The 23,647-nt window shown below is 39.1% G+C and overlaps 1 protein-coding gene across 2 annotated transcripts in view; it reads left to right on the top strand.

Annotated features, from left to right (window-relative positions):
• FTO (FTO alpha-ketoglutarate dependent dioxygenase) overlaps positions 1-23,647 on the top strand; it is a 378,983-nt gene that overhangs the window by 124,801 nt on the left and 230,535 nt on the right. For both annotated transcript variants that reach the window (XM_026011764.2, XM_072750216.1), the window contains one exon: positions 14,554-14,697. In XM_026011764.2, the coding sequence (XP_025867549.2) occupies positions 14,554-14,697 (144 nt within the window). The remainder of the gene's footprint in view (positions 1-14,553; positions 14,698-23,647) is intronic.

The raw sequence follows: 23,647 nt of genomic DNA, 5'->3' as shown, positions 1-23,647 counted from the left end.
GATAGCTCAGACTGCTACAGAGATGGCTTTGTGCCCCGATCGCCTCTCAGCCCTACAGTTTAAGAGTCCTATTGTTCTCTAAGAGCGTGGAGGATCAAGTCTCTTTTGAAACCTAGAATATTGCTCAGAAGGAATTTATATTTTGAATGAATGGTTTCTATGGTTGGGAGAAGTTAAGACTGATAAAGTATACAAGTATACATAAATACATAAAGGTTTATCTTTGTAACTGTCATCTGGAGGAGGAAACTGCAGAATTGCAGTCTGTAAGAGCAGCATGATTCCTTTGTTCTCTTAGAACAAATCCCAGAGAATCCCAGAACTTCATCTAATAAATAATAACAACAATTCCAGGAGTTCTCATTTATTGAGCACTTACTATGGACTGGGCATTGGTAGAAGCATTTTACATATGTTAATCCATTTTATTTTTATACCAACCCTGTCAATGAAGTAGTGCCGTTCTCTTCATTTTATAGGTGAGGACACTGAGGCACAGAGGGATGATGAACTTTTCCTTGGTTATATAGCTGTTAGCGGAGGTGGGATTCGAACTCAGATATTCTGGCTTCAGAGTCTTAACAGCTAAGGCTAACTGCCTTTGAGCGGATATTTCCTATTCTTGCAGTATAGCTCCCTCTGGGATTTGGGTTTTTAAAATGTCCACCTCTGGAAAGGTGGAGGGAATGTTCTACTTGGTCTTCCTAGCAGGTCCTGTATCCTCTCCTCTTCTGCCCACCACCTCGCTTCTCTCCTCCCACAACATCTGCCATGGCTTTTTACACATGCTATCAGGTGATTGGAATGCATTAGATACTTATTCTATGAAATGGAACCTCTCTCTAGGTCTCTGGCTATGTGTATGATGTTGAGTCAGATGGTTTACAAAGCATGTGCCTTGAAACTTTTTGGTGGATGCATTTCTTCCAGGTGACAAGTGATATGTTTACTTCTCTGGCCTGCCTGTAATGTTGCCAAAAGTATGGCAAGGGTGGACTTGAAGAGAGCCATTTGGGTGAATATTACAGTCGAGGTTAGGAAGTGCTTGAAGGGGATACAGAGAATGGAAATTTCAGACAACTGTACTGTTTTCTGAGGCCCTGAACATGATTTGCCAAGCAACTGCTAAAGGAAGTTCAGTTGGCTCTTCTTAGGGAGGCTCCAAAGGGGTAATTCAAATGCCCTTTTTGCCTTGAAAGGACAGGTGAAGTAAAGTATGCTCTTTTGATTATAACTTTGCCATCAGTGAGATCTGGAAGGGACTTTTGAAATCACCTAGTTCAAGCATCTCATTTTACAGAGGAAGACACTCAAGTGGGGAGAATGGCAGTGACTTGTCCAAGGTCACATAGTTCCCTAGTGACAAGGAAGTGTTGTTACATGCCACAGGAATTCACATGAAATGCGTTGGGAGTTCAGAACAGAAGAGATTACTTCCTGCTGAAATTAAATTCAGGTGAAGCTTAAGATCCTTCAGGACTTTGCTTTCAATACCTTTTCCCAGTGAAATCTTTATGTAGATTTATAACGAGTCAGTCATCCGTCTTTAGTTTATTTCTGTGAGTAGAGGTCATTGAGAAGTAATTTGTATAGGATACGTGTAATTATATACTAAATTCATTGGCTTCACAAGCCGTGCTAGTTAATAGATATCCCCAGTAAGAAGATTGAGATGGTACAATATTTAATCAGGAATGGCTTCAGGGAATTGTGTGTAAATAGGCAGAGTGTTTGATTTTCCCATGCTAGCTTTGCTGGCAATTGCTTGTTACTCCTGGTTATTAAAAATGGAAAAACGAAAAAAACCCAAACATATATACATACACAGGCACAAATTTTAGCAGAGAAGGCATTAACAACTCATTGTTTAATACAGTCCTACACCTTGTTCTCTGACTAGAATACCTTCAAAAGGGTCAAGTAAATAATTATTGGTTACTGTTTTATGTTCATTTGGAAGGAAACATTTTTTGCAGCATTTTCTTTATAGGAAAAATAATTCTTTTTTTTTTTTTGGAAAAACAATTCTTAAGAATTTTAACTAGTGCCAAGTATTGCAGATTCTTGATATTATTTTCCAGATTTCCCAAGAAGAGCAAAGGAAGAAAAGGAATCCATAGTTCCTGCTGAGTATGTGATAGGCTAGAAAGTAGAGACTTTATAATAATTTTCTTGGAATTCTAGGATTCCCATTCATGTCTTTGACTCAGGAAAAGTTGAAATCACTTATGGATGGAAATTCGTTACCATAATTCTTGAATCTTTACTTTGAAACAAGTTTCGTATTACTGAGCTCATCTTTGAGAGCATGACAGGCTAGATTGTAACTGCAGCTATGGGTTTTGAAGCATTCATAATTTTGAAAAATACTGTGATATTTAATGTTTTCCTTAGCCTCCCACATCCCTGTCTGAGATCTCAAAGCTCATTTGACTGTGTTTCATTGTAAAAAACTACTAATGCCATGTGCTATTAGTAATTTTTTTAAAAGATTTATTTATTTCAGAGAGAAAGAGTGAGAGGGTGCATGTGTGCATACATGCGGGGAGGGGCAGAGGGAGAAGAAGGAGAGAATCTCAAGCAGTCTCCCTGCTGAGCATGGAGCCCAATGTGTGGCGCAATCGCACAACCCTGAGATCATGACCTGAGCTGAAATAAAGAGTTGTAAGATGCCCAACCAACTAGGCCAACTAGGCGCCCCTGCTAGTTATTTGTGAAGTCACTTACACTGTTCAGTAAAACTTTTTGGTTGGTCTAAGTCACATTTTATTTAATCCCTATGTAATTATATGTGCATTGTACAGTAAGCAGCTACTGTCTGCCAAACATTCTTCTAGATGCTGAGCTTAGAAGCATGAACAAAAATCCCTGCCCTCACAGAGCTTATGTTTTAGCAAGGAGAGACAGGAAACAAACAAGAAGGTTGTTAACAAGCGGGAGGCACAGGTATACGGTTTTATTTTATTTATTTATTTAATTTAATAAAGATTTTATTTATTCATGAGAGACACACACGGAGAGAGAGAGAGAGAGAGAGAGAGAGAGAGAGAGAGGCAGAGACACAGGCAGAGGGAGAAGCAGGCTCCATACAGGAAGCCCGATGAGGGACTCGATCCTGGAACTGTGGGATCACGCCCTGAGCCAAAGGCAGATGCTCAACTGCTGAGCCACTCAGACGTCCCAGATGTACAGTTTTTTTAAAAAAAGATTTTATTTATTTATTAATAGACACACACACACACACACACACACACAGACACAGACAGAGGGAGAAGTGGGCTCCATGGAGGGAGCCTGACGTGGGTCTCGATCCTGGGTCTCCAGTATCACGCCCCGGGATGCAGGCAGCGCTAAACCGCTGCGCCACCCGAGCTTCCCAAGATGTACAGTTTTAAATAGGAAAGTAGGGGCAGCCCCGGTGGCTCAGCGGTTTAGCGCCACCTTCAGCCCAGGGCGTGATCCAGGAGACCCGGAATCGAGTCCCACATCGGGCTCCCTCCATGGAGCCCGCTTCTCCCTCTGCCTGTGTCTCTGCCTCTCTCTCTCTCTCTCTCTCTCTCTCTCTGTCTGTGTCTCTATGAATAAATAAATCTTTTAAAATAAATAAATAAATAGGAAAGTAGGCTTCCTTTAGAAGATCACATTTGAGCTAAGATTATAAAGAGAATGAGCGGGACCAGCCTGGTGGGTAGTGGGAATATCGAAGGCCCAGAGATGGAATGTGATGTTGAGATATCTCAGAAACAGCAAGTATGGATGGAATTGAGTGAGAGAAGAGGGCGAGTAACAGTAGTGAAGACAGAAAGGAAAGCAGTGAAGGCAGAGTGGATAGAAGATATTAAAGAAGTAATACTGTAATACAAGGTACTGGGTTGTCCATGGCATAGCATAAGGTAGGAGCCATTGTGGTTTTGAGTAGAAGGAGGGAGGCTGCACTGGAAGCAGGAGAAAGGGGCTATTGTAGTAATCCAGATTAGGGAAGGTGGGCCAGATTAGAAGAAGCAGAGGCGATAAAAATGTTTTTATGGTGTCACCCATCTTCACCAGTGAAGAGTGACAGTGTTCAGTGCTGATGAGAAAAGAAAATCCACAGTACCGTCTCCTGGTTGTCAAGGGAAGGCCAGCAAATATGAATGGCTGATTCCCCCTTCCCTCAATAGTTTTATTGCAGTATAATTTACATACAATAAATTGCACATATTTGAAATTTACGGTTGCATAAGTTTTAACACCCTTGTGAAACCAGGACCACAGTCAAGATAGTGAACATACCCATTATCCCCCCTTGTGCCCCTTGGTTGATCCCTGATGATTAACAATGTTGAGCTTTGTTTCACTGTTACTTGGCCATTTGTGTATCTTCTTTGGAGAACTGTCTCTTCAAGTTTTAAGATTTATTTATTTATTTATTTATTTATTTATTTATTTATTTATTTTAGGGAGAGAGGCCAAAGGGAAAGAGAGTTCTAAGCAGACTGCAGTGAGCATGGAGCCCAACATGGGGCTTGATCCCACGGCCCTGAGATCACAACTTGAGCTGAAACCAAGAATCAGACATTTAACTGACTATACCACCCAGGTGTCCTTGAATTGGGTTGTTTTTTAGTTGTTGAGTTTTAGGAGCTCTTTATATGTTGTGATTACTAATCTTTTAACAGATATATGATTTGCAAATATCATCCCCAAGAATGGCTGAATTTTTAATGATGTATTCATGTGATGAGTAGGAGATGACATTTTGGGGTGAAACAAGCTTTATTGTCTAGGACCTTAATTGGGCAATTTAATTTTGTATTACTAATGACATCATCTGTATTAGCACCCTAGAAATGCTTCTTTCCAGTGTATTTTTTTCCCCAAGCAATAACCACTGCCCTGCCTTCTGAGGCCTTACATTAATTTTGTGCATGTTTAAGTTATGAATTAGAATTGTAAGCCCCTTGAAGATGTGGTTTGTATCCTTCTTTGTAGGTATATATAATGGGAGAACAGTAAGTATTTGTTGCCTAAAGTCAGTATTTTTAGTTTCGAGTAGTATATGCCTTTCATCTACATTCTGGCCGCTGTCCAATAACTCTGATTTCTGCAACTACCATCTCTGTTTAGAATTAGGATTCTTTTGATGGCAAATAGCAGATACATGGCCTAAACAGACTTAATTTAAAAAGATAAGGCATTGTCTCACTTAATACAAAGCCCAGCAGTGTGTCACTGGCTTCAAGTGGACCTTATTTCAACAATTAATAGTGTGGTCAATTTCCAGTCCCTTTCCCTTCATCCTTTGGCTCCTCTTAACTGTTGCTTTCCTCCGTTGGGGCAAGCAGACTTCTCCTGGCCCCCAAATGCCTGCCCCCAGCTATTGTGGCCACTCCCTTTCTTGTTTAAGAGCTTTGAGAAGGACAAACACTGGGTGTTAGACAGGTATTTTGAACTCTGGGTAAGCTTTTCCTGAAGCTAGATGAACAAACAATTATCTTTTCTGATTAATCCTGTTTGGTTCTGATCTTCTATGTTATTTACAATGTGAAAGGTTTCTAGTAAATCTCTATGACTCTGTCCTTTTCTTGATGTTGCTCAAGGAGTTAAAAGCTCTATTGTTAGAAAGTCTGGTTTGGAGAATGTATTGTTTGAGAAATATCTTTGCTTTCTCTTTTCATTTCATATTTTACTTCATAATGTAACGGTTTTGAAACTTTAGCCAAGAGCCCCCAGAACAGTTTCTTTTTTTTTAATTTTAAAAAAAGATTTCATTTATTTATTCATGAGAGATACAGGCAGAGGGAGAAGCAGGCTCCATGCAGGGAGCCCAACATGGGACTCAGTCCTAGGACTCTGGGATCACACCCTGGGCCAAAGGCACACTTAACCACTAAGCCACCCAGGTGTCCCCACAGAACAGTTTTTATCTTCTTTTCTCACTTTTGCTTTTTCCCCCGAAGTCCATGAAACATAATGTAATGAGATTCTCCTATGTATGTGAATATTTGTATCTTAAATTTTTTTTTCCAAATGCTTAATCAGAAAGCTGACAGAGCCAGACATCATGTTAAAAGGCTTTAGACTTCTTGAGAAAGAGTTTGTCACATTTCTCCTGAAAACCCAGAAAACTTCTGATTAATTTTATAATCTATCGGTGTCAAGGGACTATGTTTGTCCTGAATTGCTTGTTTTGAGGCATCTGAGAGCAGCTTCCAGCTTCTTCTTATAGACTCTGAGCTGGAACTGATTAGCCACCCCCCTCCCAACTTCAAATGTCTCTGAAATAATTTCTTCAGACTATTCATTCCTCAGTGGCTGGGAAGGAGTTTGCTTTAAGTCAAGCTGGTGCAGGCCTGACTACTTGTTCTTCACAACCAAACAAGGATAGCATTACTAAGTTGTAGAAATCTTCCAGGGCAGTTTCTCCTTGGCTAACCCTTCTTTTCTTAAGTACATGCCTTTCAAGAGTGTTTCCCAAATGTTCTCTGGCTTATGCCATTTGCCATTGCTTTGGAAACCTGTCCAGAAAAATTATACAAAGTCTGTACACAGAGGTGTCTACTTTCCAAAGGAATACTCTGAAAAACAGATCTAATCTATGAAAAAGTCTTTAGCATCTATTACTGCCCTCAGTCTAAGTTCCTTATCACGGTTCTCAAAACCCTCTGTGTCCTAACCTCTGCCTCCCTCTCCAGCCTCTTTTCTTGCAAATGTATGTCATTTATGTGATACACTTGCAACTCAGAATTATGTTCTTGTACACCCAACATGCCATCCCCCCCCTCCCCAGAAGATGTCTTCCAAACCTCATACCGTACCCTCTTAACCCTCTGACTTCCTCCCTTTGTTCAAAACGGGTTCTCCATCCCAGACACTGGAATATCACAGATCAGCCAGCACGGGACAGAGAAAGCATCATGAGGTTTTGTATACCAGCTAGCTGGCTGCAATTTCTGGGTTTCTCCTGCCTCAAGATCTGGGACATGGATAGGAAGGGACCTAGAACTAGAAGGACTTAGGTCCTTCTGGGTGTGGAGTTAAAAAAAACAGAGAATATAATTGCCCAGGCTAGAGTCTTAGAAATCTTAGCACTTGGCCAAAGGAATAGGGAATAGGAATTGGGCTATTTTTTAAAGATTTTATTTATTTATTCATGATAGATACAGAGAAAAGAGAGAGAGAGAGAGAGGCAGAGACACAGGCAGAGGGAGTAGCAGGCTGCATGCAGGGAGCCCGACGTGGGACTTGATCCCAGGTCTCCAGGATCACGCCCTGGGCCAAAGGCAAGCGCTTAAACCGCTGAGCCACCCAGACTGCCCGAATTGGGCTGTTTTTAACGTGTGGTGATAATGAACATAAATTTACATATCAGAGAAATTAGTGACATACAGTATTAATGGTCTATGTTATTAAATGTGGTGCAAAATTTCAAGCAATATATTTTATTTGATTAGAACTGTCTTGTCTTCCTTCATGCTCAGTCTTCTGTCTTTGGTTCCTATGTGACAGTGGTTCCATACAGCTTTAGAAATACAAACAAAATATTGGATGGCATTTATCTTTTACCAAATGGGAATTAATTGCTCTTCAAAAACTAGCGTAAAAAAATCAAATTGGTTAATTTGATGGGGGGAGTTGGTATTTTAAACTTGACGTTTAAATTTAGCATTCTTTTCTATTTTGTCACATCTTTTACTTCTTGAACAGTTTGGTTAGTGGGAGCTAGGAAGGCATCGAATGCACTGAGACACAATCCTTTCAGTGTTACTGAGGTTTAAAGGCAAGTAGGAGCCTTTGCCTCTGCTTGTTTGCAGAATAACACGAAGCAAGAGTAATCAGCTGCAGTTGCTATAGATAATTACAAGTTGATTTTATTGAGAAAGTGAGCAACACTATACTTATGCATTAAAAAATTTATCAGATGCACAGCTTCCCTCCCTCTTCCATACCCAGCCCAAGGGGGGAAACAAACCTTCAAGAAAACTTATTTTAATGAGCACATTTCAAAGGTGCTAGATTTATGGGAGACATCAGGAAACATTGATTGCTATTACTGTCTCTATTTGCCATTCAAGACTTTATTGGTGCCATATTGGGACAAGGGGAGAGAGTAGATAGAGGGGAAAGTTGTCAACCAGCCCATTAGCGAGTGAAGATCACCACTTAGCAGAATAGCCATACTCACTGGCTTGAAACCACAACAGCATCATTGTCATTGTAATTTAAAAATCATTTCTTTTTAAAGTTCAGTCATAGTTAATTTCACCAGAGACAGACACATGAAAAACCTTCTTAAAATATTTCTATTCTTTTCCCTGGTGCTCCTTGCTACATCCGTTATCATTAGGGCTCTCTGGAATGAAGCCACCAAAAGCCCTAGGGTATCACAGATATAAACATACGATTTCTCATAGCAGTATTCTTTTGCTAAATTGATCTGCTTATCAAATAATTTAGCATTAATTACTTTATTATGTTGTATGATAACACTAGTTGCATGACATCATTCTTATTTTATTCAGCCTGGCTTCCTCCCTAATACGTGCAGTAGACATCTCTATCAAATCACAAATATTAAGACTTAGAGCAGGGTTGTTAAATGTTTTCTGAATAAGGGGCTGGCCAGATGATGAATATTTTTGGCTTTGTGGGCCTTACGGCCTATGTCTTAGCTACTCAGCCTTGGACAGTGCATAAATGAATGGGTGTGACTGGCTTCCAGTTATTTTATGTAAGTAGGTGATTGGTATGGTTTGCCTATAGGCTCAAACAAAGTTTATAGATGTAAAGGCCTATAGGGAGTAGGCAGGTACTGCCGATGAGGGAAATGGCTGACGGACACAGTCACCAGCAGAAAGCACATGCCTTGTCTAAAAGGGGCAGCTGCTTTTAGCTTGGGACTGGCTCAGGGATACCGGATCCTGTAATTCAAGAATAGCTGGACGTTTGTATCTTTATGCAAAAACACTTGTCTCAGTTGGCAGCTAACTTAGTTTTGTTAGGAAAATGTAGTGCAGGTCAAGTTATATACCTTTTGCAGGTTCTTTTTTGGTCTATAAGATCAAGTTTTACAAATTCCAGAATTTCAGCCATAGCTATGTATTATGTATAAGTAAGACATGCCTAGAGAATGTCATCAGGTGTCGATAGCAAATATCTGCTATATTTGTTTTGTTGCTGCTAACTCCTCCTTCTAGTGCCAGTGACAAACATTATTAATTATACCACTCTTTCCTGCTGAGCTTGGAGAAAAATTCAGAATAATTCCATACCTGGGCTCACAAAAGCCATGACCAATGAATAAGTTGTGTCCTCTGATATGTAAGGTATTTGTCATTCATGTTCTAGAGGGTTTTCTTTTAAATGTCTTTGGGATTAACCTAGAAAAATGGCTTTAGACTTTTTACTGTAGGACTTTATTCTTAAAGAAAACTTGCAAAAAAAAAAAAAGAAGAAAACTTGCTAAAAGTTGCTCCCAACTAAAGAATGCTTGAGAAATCATGTATCAGAAATAACGAATAGGAAGAAGAAAAAGGTGAGATTCTGTTCATATGGCAATGTCAGATTTTAAAGACCTATTTATTTATTATTTTAGAGAGAGGGAGAGGGAGCAGGGGGAGGGGGTAGGAACAGAGGGAGAGGGAGAGAGAAACTCAGGTAGACTCTGCACTCAGAGTGCAGAGCCTATAATAGCCCATAAGGCTCAGAGTGAAGCCTTATGCAGGGCTCAATCCCATGACCCTGAGATCATGACTTGAGCTGAAACTGAGATTTGGACGCTCACCTGTCACCCAGGTGCCCTTTTGCAATATCAGATTTTAGATTCAAACTTAAGGAATTGAAGAATATCCAAAGTTGGGTATGTGCTTAAAGGTTGTTTAGTAGCATTCCTTCACTGAACTTGGATTTCTGGTCTGTTTTTTTGCACCATAACTGTGCAGAGTAATGTGAATTATAGTTATAAAGGGGGCTTCCTCCCTACCCCTTTCCCCCTGTTACTACCTTTAACACTTATGCACAGCTACTGACTGTAGAGTAATATGTTCAGAATTTATGAATTCTGTATATGGAGGTATACCATCTGGGATGCATATACTGTTGGATTGTTTGCAACATGAACACGATACAGTCTAGGTGAAACGTGTTTCATTGCCTGTTGTGATCATAGGAAACTTTGCATTTTTTGTCTTCCTTCATCATTTCTTCCTTCACCTTTAGTGAATCTAGACCATACTTGTCTTTCAAGTCTGGCCTTCTCCAAGATTTCTGCTTTACCTAACCTGTCCCTTCTCTAAACTTCTTTACTGTTAAGAACTATACTAAATTAGCATTGTAGTGCTTTATTATGTTATTTGATTTAATTTACAGGGTTTTTCCCCCCCTTCAATTAGCATTATCTTGTCCTTCCATCTAGTCCAGGAAGGGCTGTGAATGGTGTGAACTGAAAGAGCATTTTGTTTTTTAAGTAAGCAGTTGAGTACCACTTTACCACGGTTCACTGATTGCCTTCTGTGTGTGAGTTAGTAGAGCCCTAAATGTGGATGAAACAGAAAAATGGACCCCTCCCCTTGAAGACTGGAGTCTGGCATCTAATGGAATTTAAACTGTCCTTTTTCTAGAAATCAGTGATGAACATTCATAACTTCACTAGAAAGAAAGCTCCACTGGGGCAAAGCTCTGTAGTGATTCATTGATAGAGCCCAGGTACCCAAGTCAGTGCCTCAGATATAGTAAGTGCTTAATAAATATTTCATAAATGAACTTTTCTAAGTTTTTATAAGTTTTTTAAGTCCCTGCAGGACTGTTCATTTAGACAGGTCATATTATATGCCTTTCATTTCATTTAGGTGTCTCTCCCCACCTGTACCTGGTATTCTTATTCTTATTCTTATTCTTATTCTTATTCTTATTCTTATTCTTATTCTTATCCCAGAAAAATCAGTCTTGGGTATCCTTCTAGAATAGAATATCCTTCTAGAAATATTACACACACACACATATATATATATGTATGTATATACATACATACACACATACATACATGTATGTGTTATTATTTTTTACACAAATTACATCCTGTTGGTTTCTTTCTCTTAAAAAATGTATCAGTTCTGTATCAGTGCATAGTCCTCTTACTTTTAGTGGTTACACAGTATTTTATTGCCTGGACATTTCATAATTTATTTAACCATAAAATTATTGTTGGATATTTGGGTTCTTTCTTTCTGCCTGCCTTCCTTCTTCCCTCTCACCCTCCCTCCCTCCTTCCCTCCTTCCTTCCTTCCCTCCTTCCCTCCTTCCCTCCTTCCCTTCCTTCCTCCTTCCTTCCTTCCCTTCCTCCCTCCCTCCTTCCCTCCTTCCCTTCCTCTCTTCCTCCCTCCCTTTCCTTCCCTTCCCTTCCCTTCCCTTCCCTTCCCTTCCCTTCCCTCCCCTCCCCTCCCCTCCCCTCCCCTCCCCTCCCCTCCCCTCCCCTCTCCTCTCCTCTCCTCTCCTCTCCTCTCCTCTCCTCTCCTTTCCTTATCTTTCCTTTCCTTTCCTTTCCTTTCCTTTCCTTTCCTTTCCTTTCCTTTCCTTTCCTTTCCTTTCCTTTCCTTTCCTTTCCTTTCCTTTCCTTTCCTTTCCTTTCCTTCTTCCTTTGTCTTTAAGAGAGAGAACATGAGTATGCACGTGCATGGCACACAAGTGGGGATAGAGGCATAGAGGGAGAAGGAGGGAGAGAAGGAGAATCCTAAGTAGGCTCAGTGCTCGGTGCAGAGCCTGACTGACTTGGGGCTCAGTCCCAGGATGCTGAAGCTCATGACCTGAGCCGAAATTGAGAGTGAATCCTCAACAGACTGAACCACCTAGGTGCCCCTATTTAGGTTATTTTTGATCTTTTGCTCTTATAAACATCTTTGCTCAAAAGTCATTTTGCAACCTGTGCAAATAAGGTATTCTTAAACGTGGAATTGTAGAATTCCTTTAAGTTGAAAGTGTTTATGCATTTGTAATTTTGATAAGTATTGCTAAATTGTCCTTTATAGAGAGTGTGAATATGCCATTTTGCTACACTCATACACTCTATTTTATCAAAGTGTTTGATCTGTTCTGACAAGTTAAAAATATTTGTTGTGGCTTTAATTTGCATTTCTCTTATGAATAAGTTTGAACATCTTTTAAATGTTTACATGCTTATCCTATTTCCTTTTATGTGTTCTGTCTTCATAACTTTTACCCATTTTTCTGTTTGAGTGTTGATCTTTATCTTCCTGATGTGCAGTAGCTCTTTATATATTAAAAACTATTTCCCAGAATGCCTGGGTGGCTCAGTGGTTCAGTGTCTGCCTTCAGCTCAGGGCGTGATCATGGTATCTGGGATCGAGTCCCACATCAGGCTCCTTGTGGGGCGCCTGCTTCTCCTCTGCCTATATCTCTGCCTCTCTCTCTCTGTGTCTTTCATGAATAAATAAATAAAATATTTAAAAAACAAAACATCTATTTCCCTGGCTATGCCTGCTTGTTATATTTCCATGTGATTTATAGAATCAGCTTGTCTAGTTACCAACCCCACTTAATTAAAAATCAATCCTGTTGGTATTTTTATTGTGTTTCTATCAAATTTATAGACAAATTTAGGGAGAACTGACATTCCCATGGCATTCAAGTTTATGTCTCTAGAACATAATAGGCCTTTACATTTGTTTAAACTTTTTTTTGTGTCTTTCAATAATATTTAAAAAAATTTTTTTCTTTTTCTTTTAATTATTATTTTTAAAATTTTATTTATTTATCCATGACTGACACAGAGAAATGCAGAGAGAGAGAGGCAAAGACACAAGCAGAGGGAGGAGCAGGGTCCAGGCAGGGAGCCCGATGCGGGACTCCATTCCGGGTCCCCAGGACCATGCCCTGGGCTGAAGGTGTTACTAAACCGCTGAGCCACCCGGGTTGCCCCAATTTTTTTCTTATAGATAATAAATGTTTAGGAATTTTTAAAAAAGATTTTATTGATTTATTCATGAGAGACACACAGAGAGAGACAGAGACCTAGGCAGAGGGAGAAGCAGGCTCCATGCAAGGAGCCCGATGTGGAACTCGATCCTGGAACTCCGGGATCATGCCCTGAGCCAAAGGCAGACGCTGAACTGCTGAGCCACCCAGACCTCCCCATGTTTAGGAATCTTGCTGGATGTTTTAATATGCACACATTTGTAGTTAACATTTTCTTAAATTTGACTATTGCTTGGGATATATTTTTCCTGGTTGATTTGCAGATAAAAGTAGTATTTGCAAAAAAGCACCTTTTCTTTTATCTAATTATTGCTCATTTATTATGCAACTCCAGAGAGCACACTTGGATTGGTCATTCCTACCAAATAGTGATGAGTCATTGTGATGATAAAGGACATTATTTTCTAATTCTTAACTTTGGGAGTATTTTTAATGTTTCCCTATTAAAATATGATGGTAGCCTTGTGATTGAGAGAGATCTGTATTTTATTATGTTAAGGAACCTGTCCACTTATTATTTTATTGATGTTTTGGCTATGAAAGGATGTGTTTGTTTGTTTGTTTGTTTGTTTATTTATTTATTTATTTATTTATTTTGGAAGGATGTGTTTAATGAATATTTTGTGTAACTCTGGTGACTGTTTTCATCTGTGAATATGATGAATTTTAAGCTTTTGCATATTGAACTGTCCTTGTATTCTTATGATAAGTTCTACTTGGTCATGGAATGTTATTCTTTTAATATGCTGTTAGTTTTGGATTCTGTTTCTCTATGTTTAAGAATTTTGCATTGATTCTCAGATGTGAGATTGTGTGTATGTGTGTGTGTTTTCTTTTTGCTTTTTAATATATATTATTCTATCTTCATAAAAAGAATTTGGGAACTTCTTTTTCTGTGCTCTTAAACAATTTAAGTATATGGAAATAACCCACTCCTTAATTGTTTGGTAGAATTCTTCTTTGGAACTTTTTGACACCTGTGTTTTCCTAAGAGATAGTTCTTTGTAGCTTTCTGTCTATCTTTTCTGGTTTCATTAGCTTTTCTACCCTCTGGGAGTGATTTTGATAGTTATTGTCTTCCTAAAAAACTGTTCATTTAATCTAGATTACCTAATTTATTTGCATGGAATTGAATAAATCATCTTTTATTTTCCTTGGTACCGGTGGTTATTTCCCCATCATTTAAAGATTTTTTTTTTAATTTTTATTTATTTATGATAGTCACAGAGAGAGAGAGAGAGAGAGAGAGAGGCAGAGACATAGGCAGAGGGAGAAGCAGGCTCCATGCACCGGGAGCCCGATGTGGGATTCGATCCCGGGTCTCCAGGATCGCGCCCTGGGCCAAAGGCAAGCGCCAAACCACTGCGCCACCCAGGGATCCCTTAAAGATTTTTTTGATTAAAGAATAAAGTACATGTTAAAAATATTTGAAACAATGTGTCTTTTAAAAATATATGTTGTAAAAGGATCTAGCTCACTTCCTATTTTTTATTAAAACTTAATTATTCCTGAGCTAAAGATTATAAAGCCCAGAACTGGAGATGACACATTTCCTTTCTGATCTGGCTCTTCTCTTTTTGACAGGTCCGGAAGAGGAAAGTGAGGATGACCCTCAGCTCGAAGGCAGAGACCCTGATACTTGGCATGTTGGTTTTAAGATCTCGTGGGACATAGAGACTCCGGGCTTGGCAATACCCCTTCACCAAGGAGACTGCTACTTCATGCTTGGTAATTAGGAGGGGCAAGCTATACCAATGCTATACTATCTAAGTTTTAGATTACTGGCTACATATTTGGAATGTGTCTATTTTTTTTTTTTTAAGATTTATTCATTTATTTGAGAGAAAGCATGCGAGTGAGTGGGGGAGGGGCAGAAGACTCTTCAGGCTGACTCCCTGCCAAGCTGGGAGCCCAATGCAGGGCTCCCATAAGATCATGACCTGAACTGAAAGCAAGAGTCAGCCGCCCAACCAGCTCAGTCACCCAGGCGTCCTTAGAATGTCTTTTCAAATAAACTTTTTAGGTATTTTATAGCAATACTGAATCTTCTACATGGTGGAACTAGTTTTTTTTGTTTTTATTTCCTTATTTTTCAGGTATTGCTTGTTTGTGAAAGTTACTTTTTTTCTCCCCCATTCTAATTGTTTATAGAGTTCCCAAATGTACTAAAATTTTCAGGACTTTTCATCAGTTACTCAGCTGTCCAAATGAGCTTATCAGTTTGAAATAGTAAGATGATTTCCCTGTCTGTACAAGGTCTTAGTGAAACTTTTTTTTTCAGTTTTGAAATTAGTTTCTTCTCAGGACCAGATGACCTGAGACAAGGCCTTTCTCTCCACTTGTCATTGGGTTCTTTGGGGAGAGTATTTCAGCTGTGCTTAGGCTAACCGAAGAAGCTGTGGCATTTGTGCAGCTTTTGCTTTTGGCTTTTTGCTCTAAGCATTTTGTTTTGTTTTTGGACTTTATACTTGTTTTCCAGTGCACAGTATATAGATAGTATCCTTTTCTACTTACAAAGCCTCCCTAGGTTTATTCTGTCATTGGCTTTAGCTCCTGACTATCCAGAGTTTATCTTACTCTTACCTGCCTGGGGGAATCTACTCATGTATTAGCTTTAGAATTGGAGAACCCCAAGGCTCAAAGCTGGTATTTATGATAAGAATTATTTCTCAATGAATTGAGTATTTGTAGAGGGCCCACTACGTTCTTCATGTTGCTAGAGGTTCTGGAGGAGATATTGAAGATGGATAAAACCTGGTCTTTGCCTTCTAGAAATTCAGAGTTTGGATTAGTTCTTTAGGGTATTATCTCATCAAGCATTTTCCAAATTTTAGTCATTTACATGTCAGCTTCGAGTTTCTAGCCAGATCCCCATGCTGCCTGTATTATTACTTATGTAATGTTTTTCTCTAAAATAAATTCACTTTCTTTCACTGAAATGGATTTGCTTTACTTAAAAAAAATTTTTTTTTTTTTTAGGATTTTATTTATTTATTTGACAGAGAGAGAGCAAGCATGCACAAGCAGGGGGAGTGGCAGGCAGAGGGAGAGGGAGAAGCAGGCTCCCCACAGAGCAGTGAGTTGGATATGGGACTTGATCCCAAGACTGGGATCATGACCTGAGCCGAAGGTAGATGCTTCACCAACTGAGCCACCCAGTTGCCCCTAGAAGGAGATTTTATGACACAGTCTTAAGCAGAAGACCAATATCACTTGGTTTATAATTAGAAGAGTTTTAATAATATATAGAGAGTAAAATAGCATTGAGTACCTGCTGTTTTTGTTTGCTGAAGATCCTGAGTCCTGTTCTGTCTTTGTGAAAAAGGGACATGTGTCCCTGTTAGAGAGGTAACTGTATAATGGTACCAATCTGAGACTTTCTCTTTGTCAGCAGCAAGACGAGAAGATCATTATGTAGGGAATTTCTTTCCCATGATGTGTACTTCAGTGGTGCTTATGGTTGTGTCCCTTTACCTCTTCACTTCTTCCTGTGGGGTGATTGCTACATTTGCTGAATACTAATCTGTGTAAGTCCTACATCTCTTCTTTCCATTTGCAGGTTGCTCTACAGTTTACGAATCAGTTTCACATACATAGTCTCATTCACTTAGTAATTAAGCTTGTCGTGGAGATGGTATGGAGATTGTTCTTTTCTTTTCTTTCTTTCTTTTTTTTTTTTAAAGAGTTTATTTATTTATTCATGAGAGACACACAGAGAGAGAGGCAGAGACACGCACAGGCAGAGGGGAAAGCAGGCTCCATGCAGGGAGCCTGATGCGGGACTCTATCCTGGGTCTCCAGGATCAGGCCCTGGGCTGAAGGCAGCGCTAAACCACTGAGCTACCCGGGCTGCCCAGATTGTTCTTTTCTTAAGTGATTTGCCTAACGTAACTGGGTTGATACAGGGGATTAGGATGGTTTGCAGGTGTCACATATAGTGCTTTTCCTGCTCTAGAAGGGACCATTTGATTCCAATACACACAAAGGGACTTGATTCCAATATGCTGAAATTGCTGTGTGGGAAGATTTTTAGGCTGAAGGTCATCTCTTCCTGAAACCCTCTCCTGCTTGCCTTGGGAACTAAGTACCTATTTTGAAGTCCCTGCCCCATTGATAAGCATCATTTGTAGGTTATAGATTATTACTCATCTTTTAATGTAGCATTTGGATATGGATATTTACCTTGAGTATAAATGAGTTTTAATTTCAGCCAATAAACCATTTGCCTTTGGATACTTTGCTCAAGAGTTTCTATTTAGCAGTTTGTAATTTTGAAAGAGGTGAGAATCATTTGGTGCTCTTCTAAATTGCTAGATTAATTTTCTGCGTATAAAAGTAGTAAATATACATTTTAAAAGTTCAGCTACCTTCTGTTTATTTAAGAACATCTTGTGTTTTTTTTTCTGATTATGAGAGTAAATAAAATACATATTCCTTGTAGAGGAAACAAACACTGAAAGGTAAGAAATGAAAGAAGAGTATAAAAATCAGGTTCATACCTGTTTTGGTATATTCCTTTTCAGTCTTTTTTTTTTCCCATTTTTTTTTTTAGTCTTTTTTCCCGTCTGCACGTATGTGTATCTGGAATAATAGTAGTATGTGAATAATGAGCACATTTACTGGCAACTAACAAGTCAGACATCCTTTTAATCATCTCCATACCACTAAAAAGTAGATGATAGTTATATTGCCCAAGAATCAGTTTGGGTTAAAGTGATGTAGTGACATGGTTATGGTTACACAGTTAGTAGGGTGCATGGGTTGGGACTTGTTCTTTTGTCCCATTTGGGCCTTGACACCCACATCAAGGGCCCTCTCTTCCTCCTATTGGATCCCCACTCTGGGCTCCTGGGCCCTCCCCTCCCTCCCTCACCGTGATGCCTCTGCTTCACCTAAGGGCTTTAGAACTAAATTGTTCAGGAAGGAAAGACTTCTCTTTCCTTAATGGAGTATTAATGGAGTATTCTGTACACTTCTTTCTTTTCCCTTTCTTTTTAAAGTTATGTTTCTCTTTCCTCAGAAATAGTAGATTAATAATGAAAATATTAATTACATTGTCTTTTGCCTTTTTTACCTATATGTTATAATGAATATACATTTTAAAACATACATTTGTTCCTTTAACTACTGTAGGTTATAAACAGAAGTGAGTGCTGTTATTTTATGGGAGCTGATAATCCAAGATACAATATCTATTCCTGATTTTCCAGCTCCTGCCTTCTTCAGATATAGGGGAAATAGTTGATACCTTACCGATCTGGGCCAGGCACAGCACAGTGTAGCTAAAATGTGCTTTTAATATATTCATTTTTAATGTATTTTCTTTATTATTCTTAAAGAAGATTATTATTTTCATTATTCAGTTTCTGTAATGAACTTCCCACCATCTCCTCTTAAAAAAAAAAAAAAAAAGAAACAAAAATAAAAGGCACCATAGTCTGTTGCTACTTTTTCTCTTTACTTGTTAGAATCCAGATCCTATATGGAGCCCTGTGGAGGGACCTCGGCCCTGTGCTGATACCTGAAATCTGAACTTCATAGCACTTATGAAAAGGAAACAGTTTAGCTCAATTTATAATAATATATTGGTCTGCAGAGGAAGTGCAGACTGAACCCTGCTGTCTCAAGTAAATACTCCAGGGGTGTCTGATGGGGAACGTGTCGGGTGCCTGTAATAAATCCACTGCCTGTGGAAGTGAGTGAAGGCCCTGCTGGCAGTGCCTGAGGACACGCTTAACTGAGGTTGTCACGGTTTTACTTTTAAATTGGAATCTTTGCCCTAATCTCAGAGTTAGACATGACCAGATTTGCAAACAGATTTACAATTTTCACTAATTTTCCAACCAGGACTTCAAAACACACTTAGAGGAAAAAAATACACCCTGGTCTTTCTCAGAGTAGGATGATTTACTTTGCCACAGATGTTTTCCATAGACTGAATGTTACCAGGGAGTTAGGGACTTAAAAGTGGCTTGGAGACAAACTGTGGGTTTGTTTTTTTGTAGAACAGATTATACAGTTCAAGGGACATCAACCAAATTATGTTCATTAACCAGGAGCCTAGTGTAGAGATGGGATGTTTCAGGACAAAGGTGAGCGCTAGACAAACATTTGAGGTAAACCTTTTTATCCCCTCCCCTTCATTTATTATTTTTTGTCACTGTTCATGACTGTTCTCTCTAGCCTCTCTATTTTTGTTTCCTTCAATCCAAATTAAGTCTCATTTTCAAAAAGTTATCGCAAAGCTTCAAAAAGTTATCAAAGCTTTAGTTGCCAAGTAAAATTTCCGTGGCAAAAAAAAAATAGCAATGTGAATTGAAATACACACTGTTTCTTTATTTGGCTTTGCTTTACTTCACCAACAGTTTTGGGCAGAATGATGAAAGGCCATTTCCTGTCAGGTGACCAGGTCCCAGACTCTCTGAGTTGTCTATTGGCTACATACTGTGCATGTTTCTCCCGAGTCTCTGCCTCCCCGGACAACTAGAGCTTCTTGATACTTGCTTCCTTGGGTTATTGGGAGGCCAGAGAAAAAAGAGCTTTGCAAACTACGATTTGAATGTGGGGACCAACTGTGAAGATGGGGAGCTGGGCCATAGCATTACAGGAGAACCCAGGAGGCAAGTGGGTGACAGAAGAGTGCTGAATGTTATGTTCTTACCCTGCCTCAGGCCCTGAGTTTTGCCAGCTTTGCCCATCACTGTTCCATACATATACTTCCATGACCACGTAAAGGAAGTGCAAGAAAGGGCGATCTCACCAGCTGCTTCTTGATGGGGAGAAGAGTTGAACCAGAGCTCTGTGGTAACCATACTCTTACCTTGGTTGAGGCATGAGTCTACCTATAGAGCCTGGCCAGTAGTGTTTTACAGATTAGGTTCACCTTCTTTGAAATGCCTATGGCTCAGAACAGCAAGACCCAGAGCTCTGTGAACGTTTGATTTGGTATAACCTGGAAATACGCCTTGCTTCTATTTTTGGTGTCAACATGAGCGCTCTAGTTGGAGTCTGCTGCCCTGTGAGCAGAAGAACAGAGGCTTCTAGGAATTTAAAGCCTCTTAATTGGGGCTCCCCTGGGACTTAGCTTGGAGACTGTGGTATCTTTGTAAATCCTCCAGGTGTCCCTCAATCCTGCCCTGATGTAGACATTTTATTCAAAGGAAAAGGCTTTTGTTATTTCTTCCTCTGACCCCATTCCCTTCCTCCCCCAACTCCTGACTGACCAGCTGAAGTAAAAAGTGCCTGTAATTTATGGCTTAATCATAAATTCTAAATAATTATACTTTATTACCTCTCATGGGTCTTGAAACGTAGGTGCTATGTTCTGCTTTTTGCCGAGGCAAGGGAATACTGGAGAAACAGTAATAAATTATAACTTCAGGCTGCAGTCGGTGAGCTTGAGGAATTGCCATTTCAGTGGAAAGTGCTCGAACAGCCAAATGAGCACCTGTCATGTTTATTTTCACTTTGAAAAGTGGAAACATGACAGCATAGTTTGAACTGCTCGTCCAATACGAACTTGTGGTGTTCTTCTTACCTTCTCAGCAACTACAGTATTTGTTTCTTGCTCATCGTGTTTTTGGTTGAGGATGTATCTGTCCTCCTGAAACTTTCACTCTAAAACTGTAACCCCAAATGCTGACATTTTCAAACTGGTGCTTTTTTGTCTCGATACCTGATTCGTCTGTATTCAGTAAAACTGGGGAGAGGGCATGCATCTCTTGTGGAATTTGCTCCTAGGGTAGGAGTCCCAGGTACTTGAAAGGATTTCTCTATCTCTTCCACTTTTCTAGTGTATCCAGTCCTGGTGTATATTTCTCTATCACTGATGTCTTGAACTTTACTTGAAGTGCATGAGTATCTACTGAGGGACAGGCACTGTGCTGGAATCTTTGATATATTTCCTTTCTTTCTTACAATAAGTCCATCAAGTAGGTAGTCCTCTCTCTTGGGTCCCTATTTTTTGCCAGAAAATAAAATTGATGAGGATTGCCTGCTAATGATGTGTGGGTTTTTTTAGGGGTCTGAAAATGTTCTAAAATTCATTTGTGGTGATGGTCACACAATCCCATGAGCACACTAAAATAAATTGAATCATATGCTTTCAACGAATTGCTTGGTATGTGAATTATATCTCAATAAAGCTGTTTTATAAAAAGGGAAAGGAGGCTTAGAGAGGCAAAGTAACTTGTTCAGAGCGATGGACCTAGTGAAGCTTGTGTTAGAATACAGGTTTTTCTGAGACTAAAGCTGTTTTTTCTTCCGTCAGATTGTGCAGCTCTACTCATTACGTAGTCGCGGGATCTTTCAGAATGCTGTGAAAAGTAACTGAGCAAGTAATATATCAATACACGTATATTCTCATTGTAAGGGATTAAAATAGTACGGAATAATGCAGAATAAAATTTGGAAGTTCCCATTTACATTTCTTTGTGGTCCTTTTGTAAACATGAGCATAAATATAGTTATACCAATATGATTTACATATATATTGTTCTACTTTATTAACAAAACACACAAATGGGATCTTATAAGCTATATTATATATATTATTCTAGTACTTGCTGTTTTTCTCTAATGATATGTTCTGGAGATCTTTTCCTGTCAGTACCTCATTCATGTTATTATAAAAATAATAATGTAGACTAGGAAATACAAGTTCAAAAAGTTGAGGATGATCTCAACTCAAAATGGAAAGTGAAGAACTCCTTGCCACCTGTCCCTGAGTTCTCTTTCTTAGAAGTAACCACTTTTCAATGTATTTGCATTTTATTCTTTAAGTGATCACCTCCTTAACTCTTAAACACATACTTAATATTGTTCTCTTTCCCCATCCAGCAGCTTGAAGCACTGTCTATTCCTCCATGAAGAAAAATGAAAATGGGGATGTGGCTTTTATACTCTCTCACTCTTGCCAAAAATTTTTTTTTAAGATTTTATTTATTTATTTGAGAGAGAGAGAGAAAGAAAGAGCAGGAATTGAGAGTCAGAGGCACAGACAGACTGTGCTGAGTGGGGAGCCTGACACAGGGCTGGATCCCAGGGCACTGGGTTCGTGACCTGAGCCTAAATCAGATATTTAACTGACTGAGCCACCCAGGCACCCCTCACTCTTGCTAAGTTTTATTAGTTAACATTTACTTTAGTTTTTTTTTTTTCTAATTGATTATCTTACAGCCGATATATCATATATCTCTCTTGACACTTTCTTGACTCTTAGGACATAAAACGGGAAATGGAAATTCCTTTTCAGCCATATCATTACTTTCACATCATTGAAGTTAATAATGTCTACACATTGATCTATAATTTTGATAAGACAACCCTGCTTTCTTTGGACATGGAATCTGAAACTTGAAAACCAGTATGTAACAATTGTTATTTATGTGTGTCTTCTTTATTCAAAGTGACTGGATCCATAAATAGAAAATGAGAATCCATAGTAATCACTAACCTTGTCCCATTGAAGGGGAATATTACAAATGTCAGGTCAAGATTTTATAGTTCTTCAGAGGCCCAGAGTCATACTCCATTTTAGCTTGCTTTGTGTTTGAACCAAGACTTTCTTGTTATTCTTATTGAAAGGATAATCATGCCCTAGTGCTGTCTGTGTCATTTCGTCTTACTACTTCTTCAAAGTCACCAGTTACAGTTATCATACTGAGACTTCTTCTCATTGTGGTCCTTGGCTATTCTGTTTTTTATCTGGGTCTCATGTCTTTCTCTTCCTTGGATTTTCTAAAAATATCTTCTGTCTATCCTATTTCAGGTTCCTAAAAATGTGTAACCTCCATAGCACCTAACAACAGTACTTTGAAGATAGTAGATGCTTTATTAATAATTTTGGAGTTATTGAGTAGATGAATAAACCAAAGTTTTGGTCCCCCCCTCCCCCCAGTATCATGGCAACATAAACATATAGGCAAAAGGAAAGCTCCTGGCTGGAAAAGTTCATGAAGTTCCTCCCCCAAATGGGTGGCCATTCATTTACTACTTGGGGATCTCCAAAGACAGTTTTTAGAATCTTCCATGGCAATCCATTCCTTCAGTGACCAATGCTTTGCTTCCTAATATCTAGTTCAAATGACCATGTGACATCACATAATTTTCCAAAGTGATACGGTGTCTGGATCAATCTGTACATTCTCTTCCAGATCTTTTATTTAAAAATCTACTAAAGGTAACAAACTGTGTTGGTTTCTTTTAGGCTGAGGATGGATGAGTTGCTATGAATTTTGAGATCCTTTATCGTCATATTTTATCTAGTTAGAGCCATACTATATTAGGATAAATCTGCTCCTGGGTTGCTTGGGTGGAATTTTTCCCTTTGGCTGGCAGTCTTAATATGTCTTCTTTGGCTCTTGATCTATATAACATAACTCCTAAAAGCATGAACTGTGGAAAAGAAATTTTTCAGGCTTTTGATTTGATTGCATATCCTGTGTGTGATCTTTGCCACTTCTCTAAAGATAGGAAGAATGGAAGCCATAATGGAAGTTGGTTTTTTTTGTTGTTGTTGTTGTTTTTGTTTTTAATTGACTCTTGTTGCAGGCTTCAGTTCAGGATGACAAGGAATGAGTTTCACATTCCTGAAACAGTCCCTGTAGCAGATTTCAAGGCCAGGCATTATACCCCATGATGGAAGATTCCTTAAATTCTTCCTGTGGAATAATTCCTC

The sequence above is a fragment of the Vulpes vulpes genome, chromosome 2 (assembly GCF_048418805.1).
Source record: "Vulpes vulpes isolate BD-2025 chromosome 2, VulVul3, whole genome shotgun sequence".
Lineage (NCBI taxonomy): Eukaryota > Metazoa > Chordata > Mammalia > Carnivora > Canidae > Vulpes > Vulpes vulpes.
The sequence above is the reverse complement of the archived record's forward strand: the minus strand, read 5'-3'. Positions and strand labels throughout refer to the sequence as shown.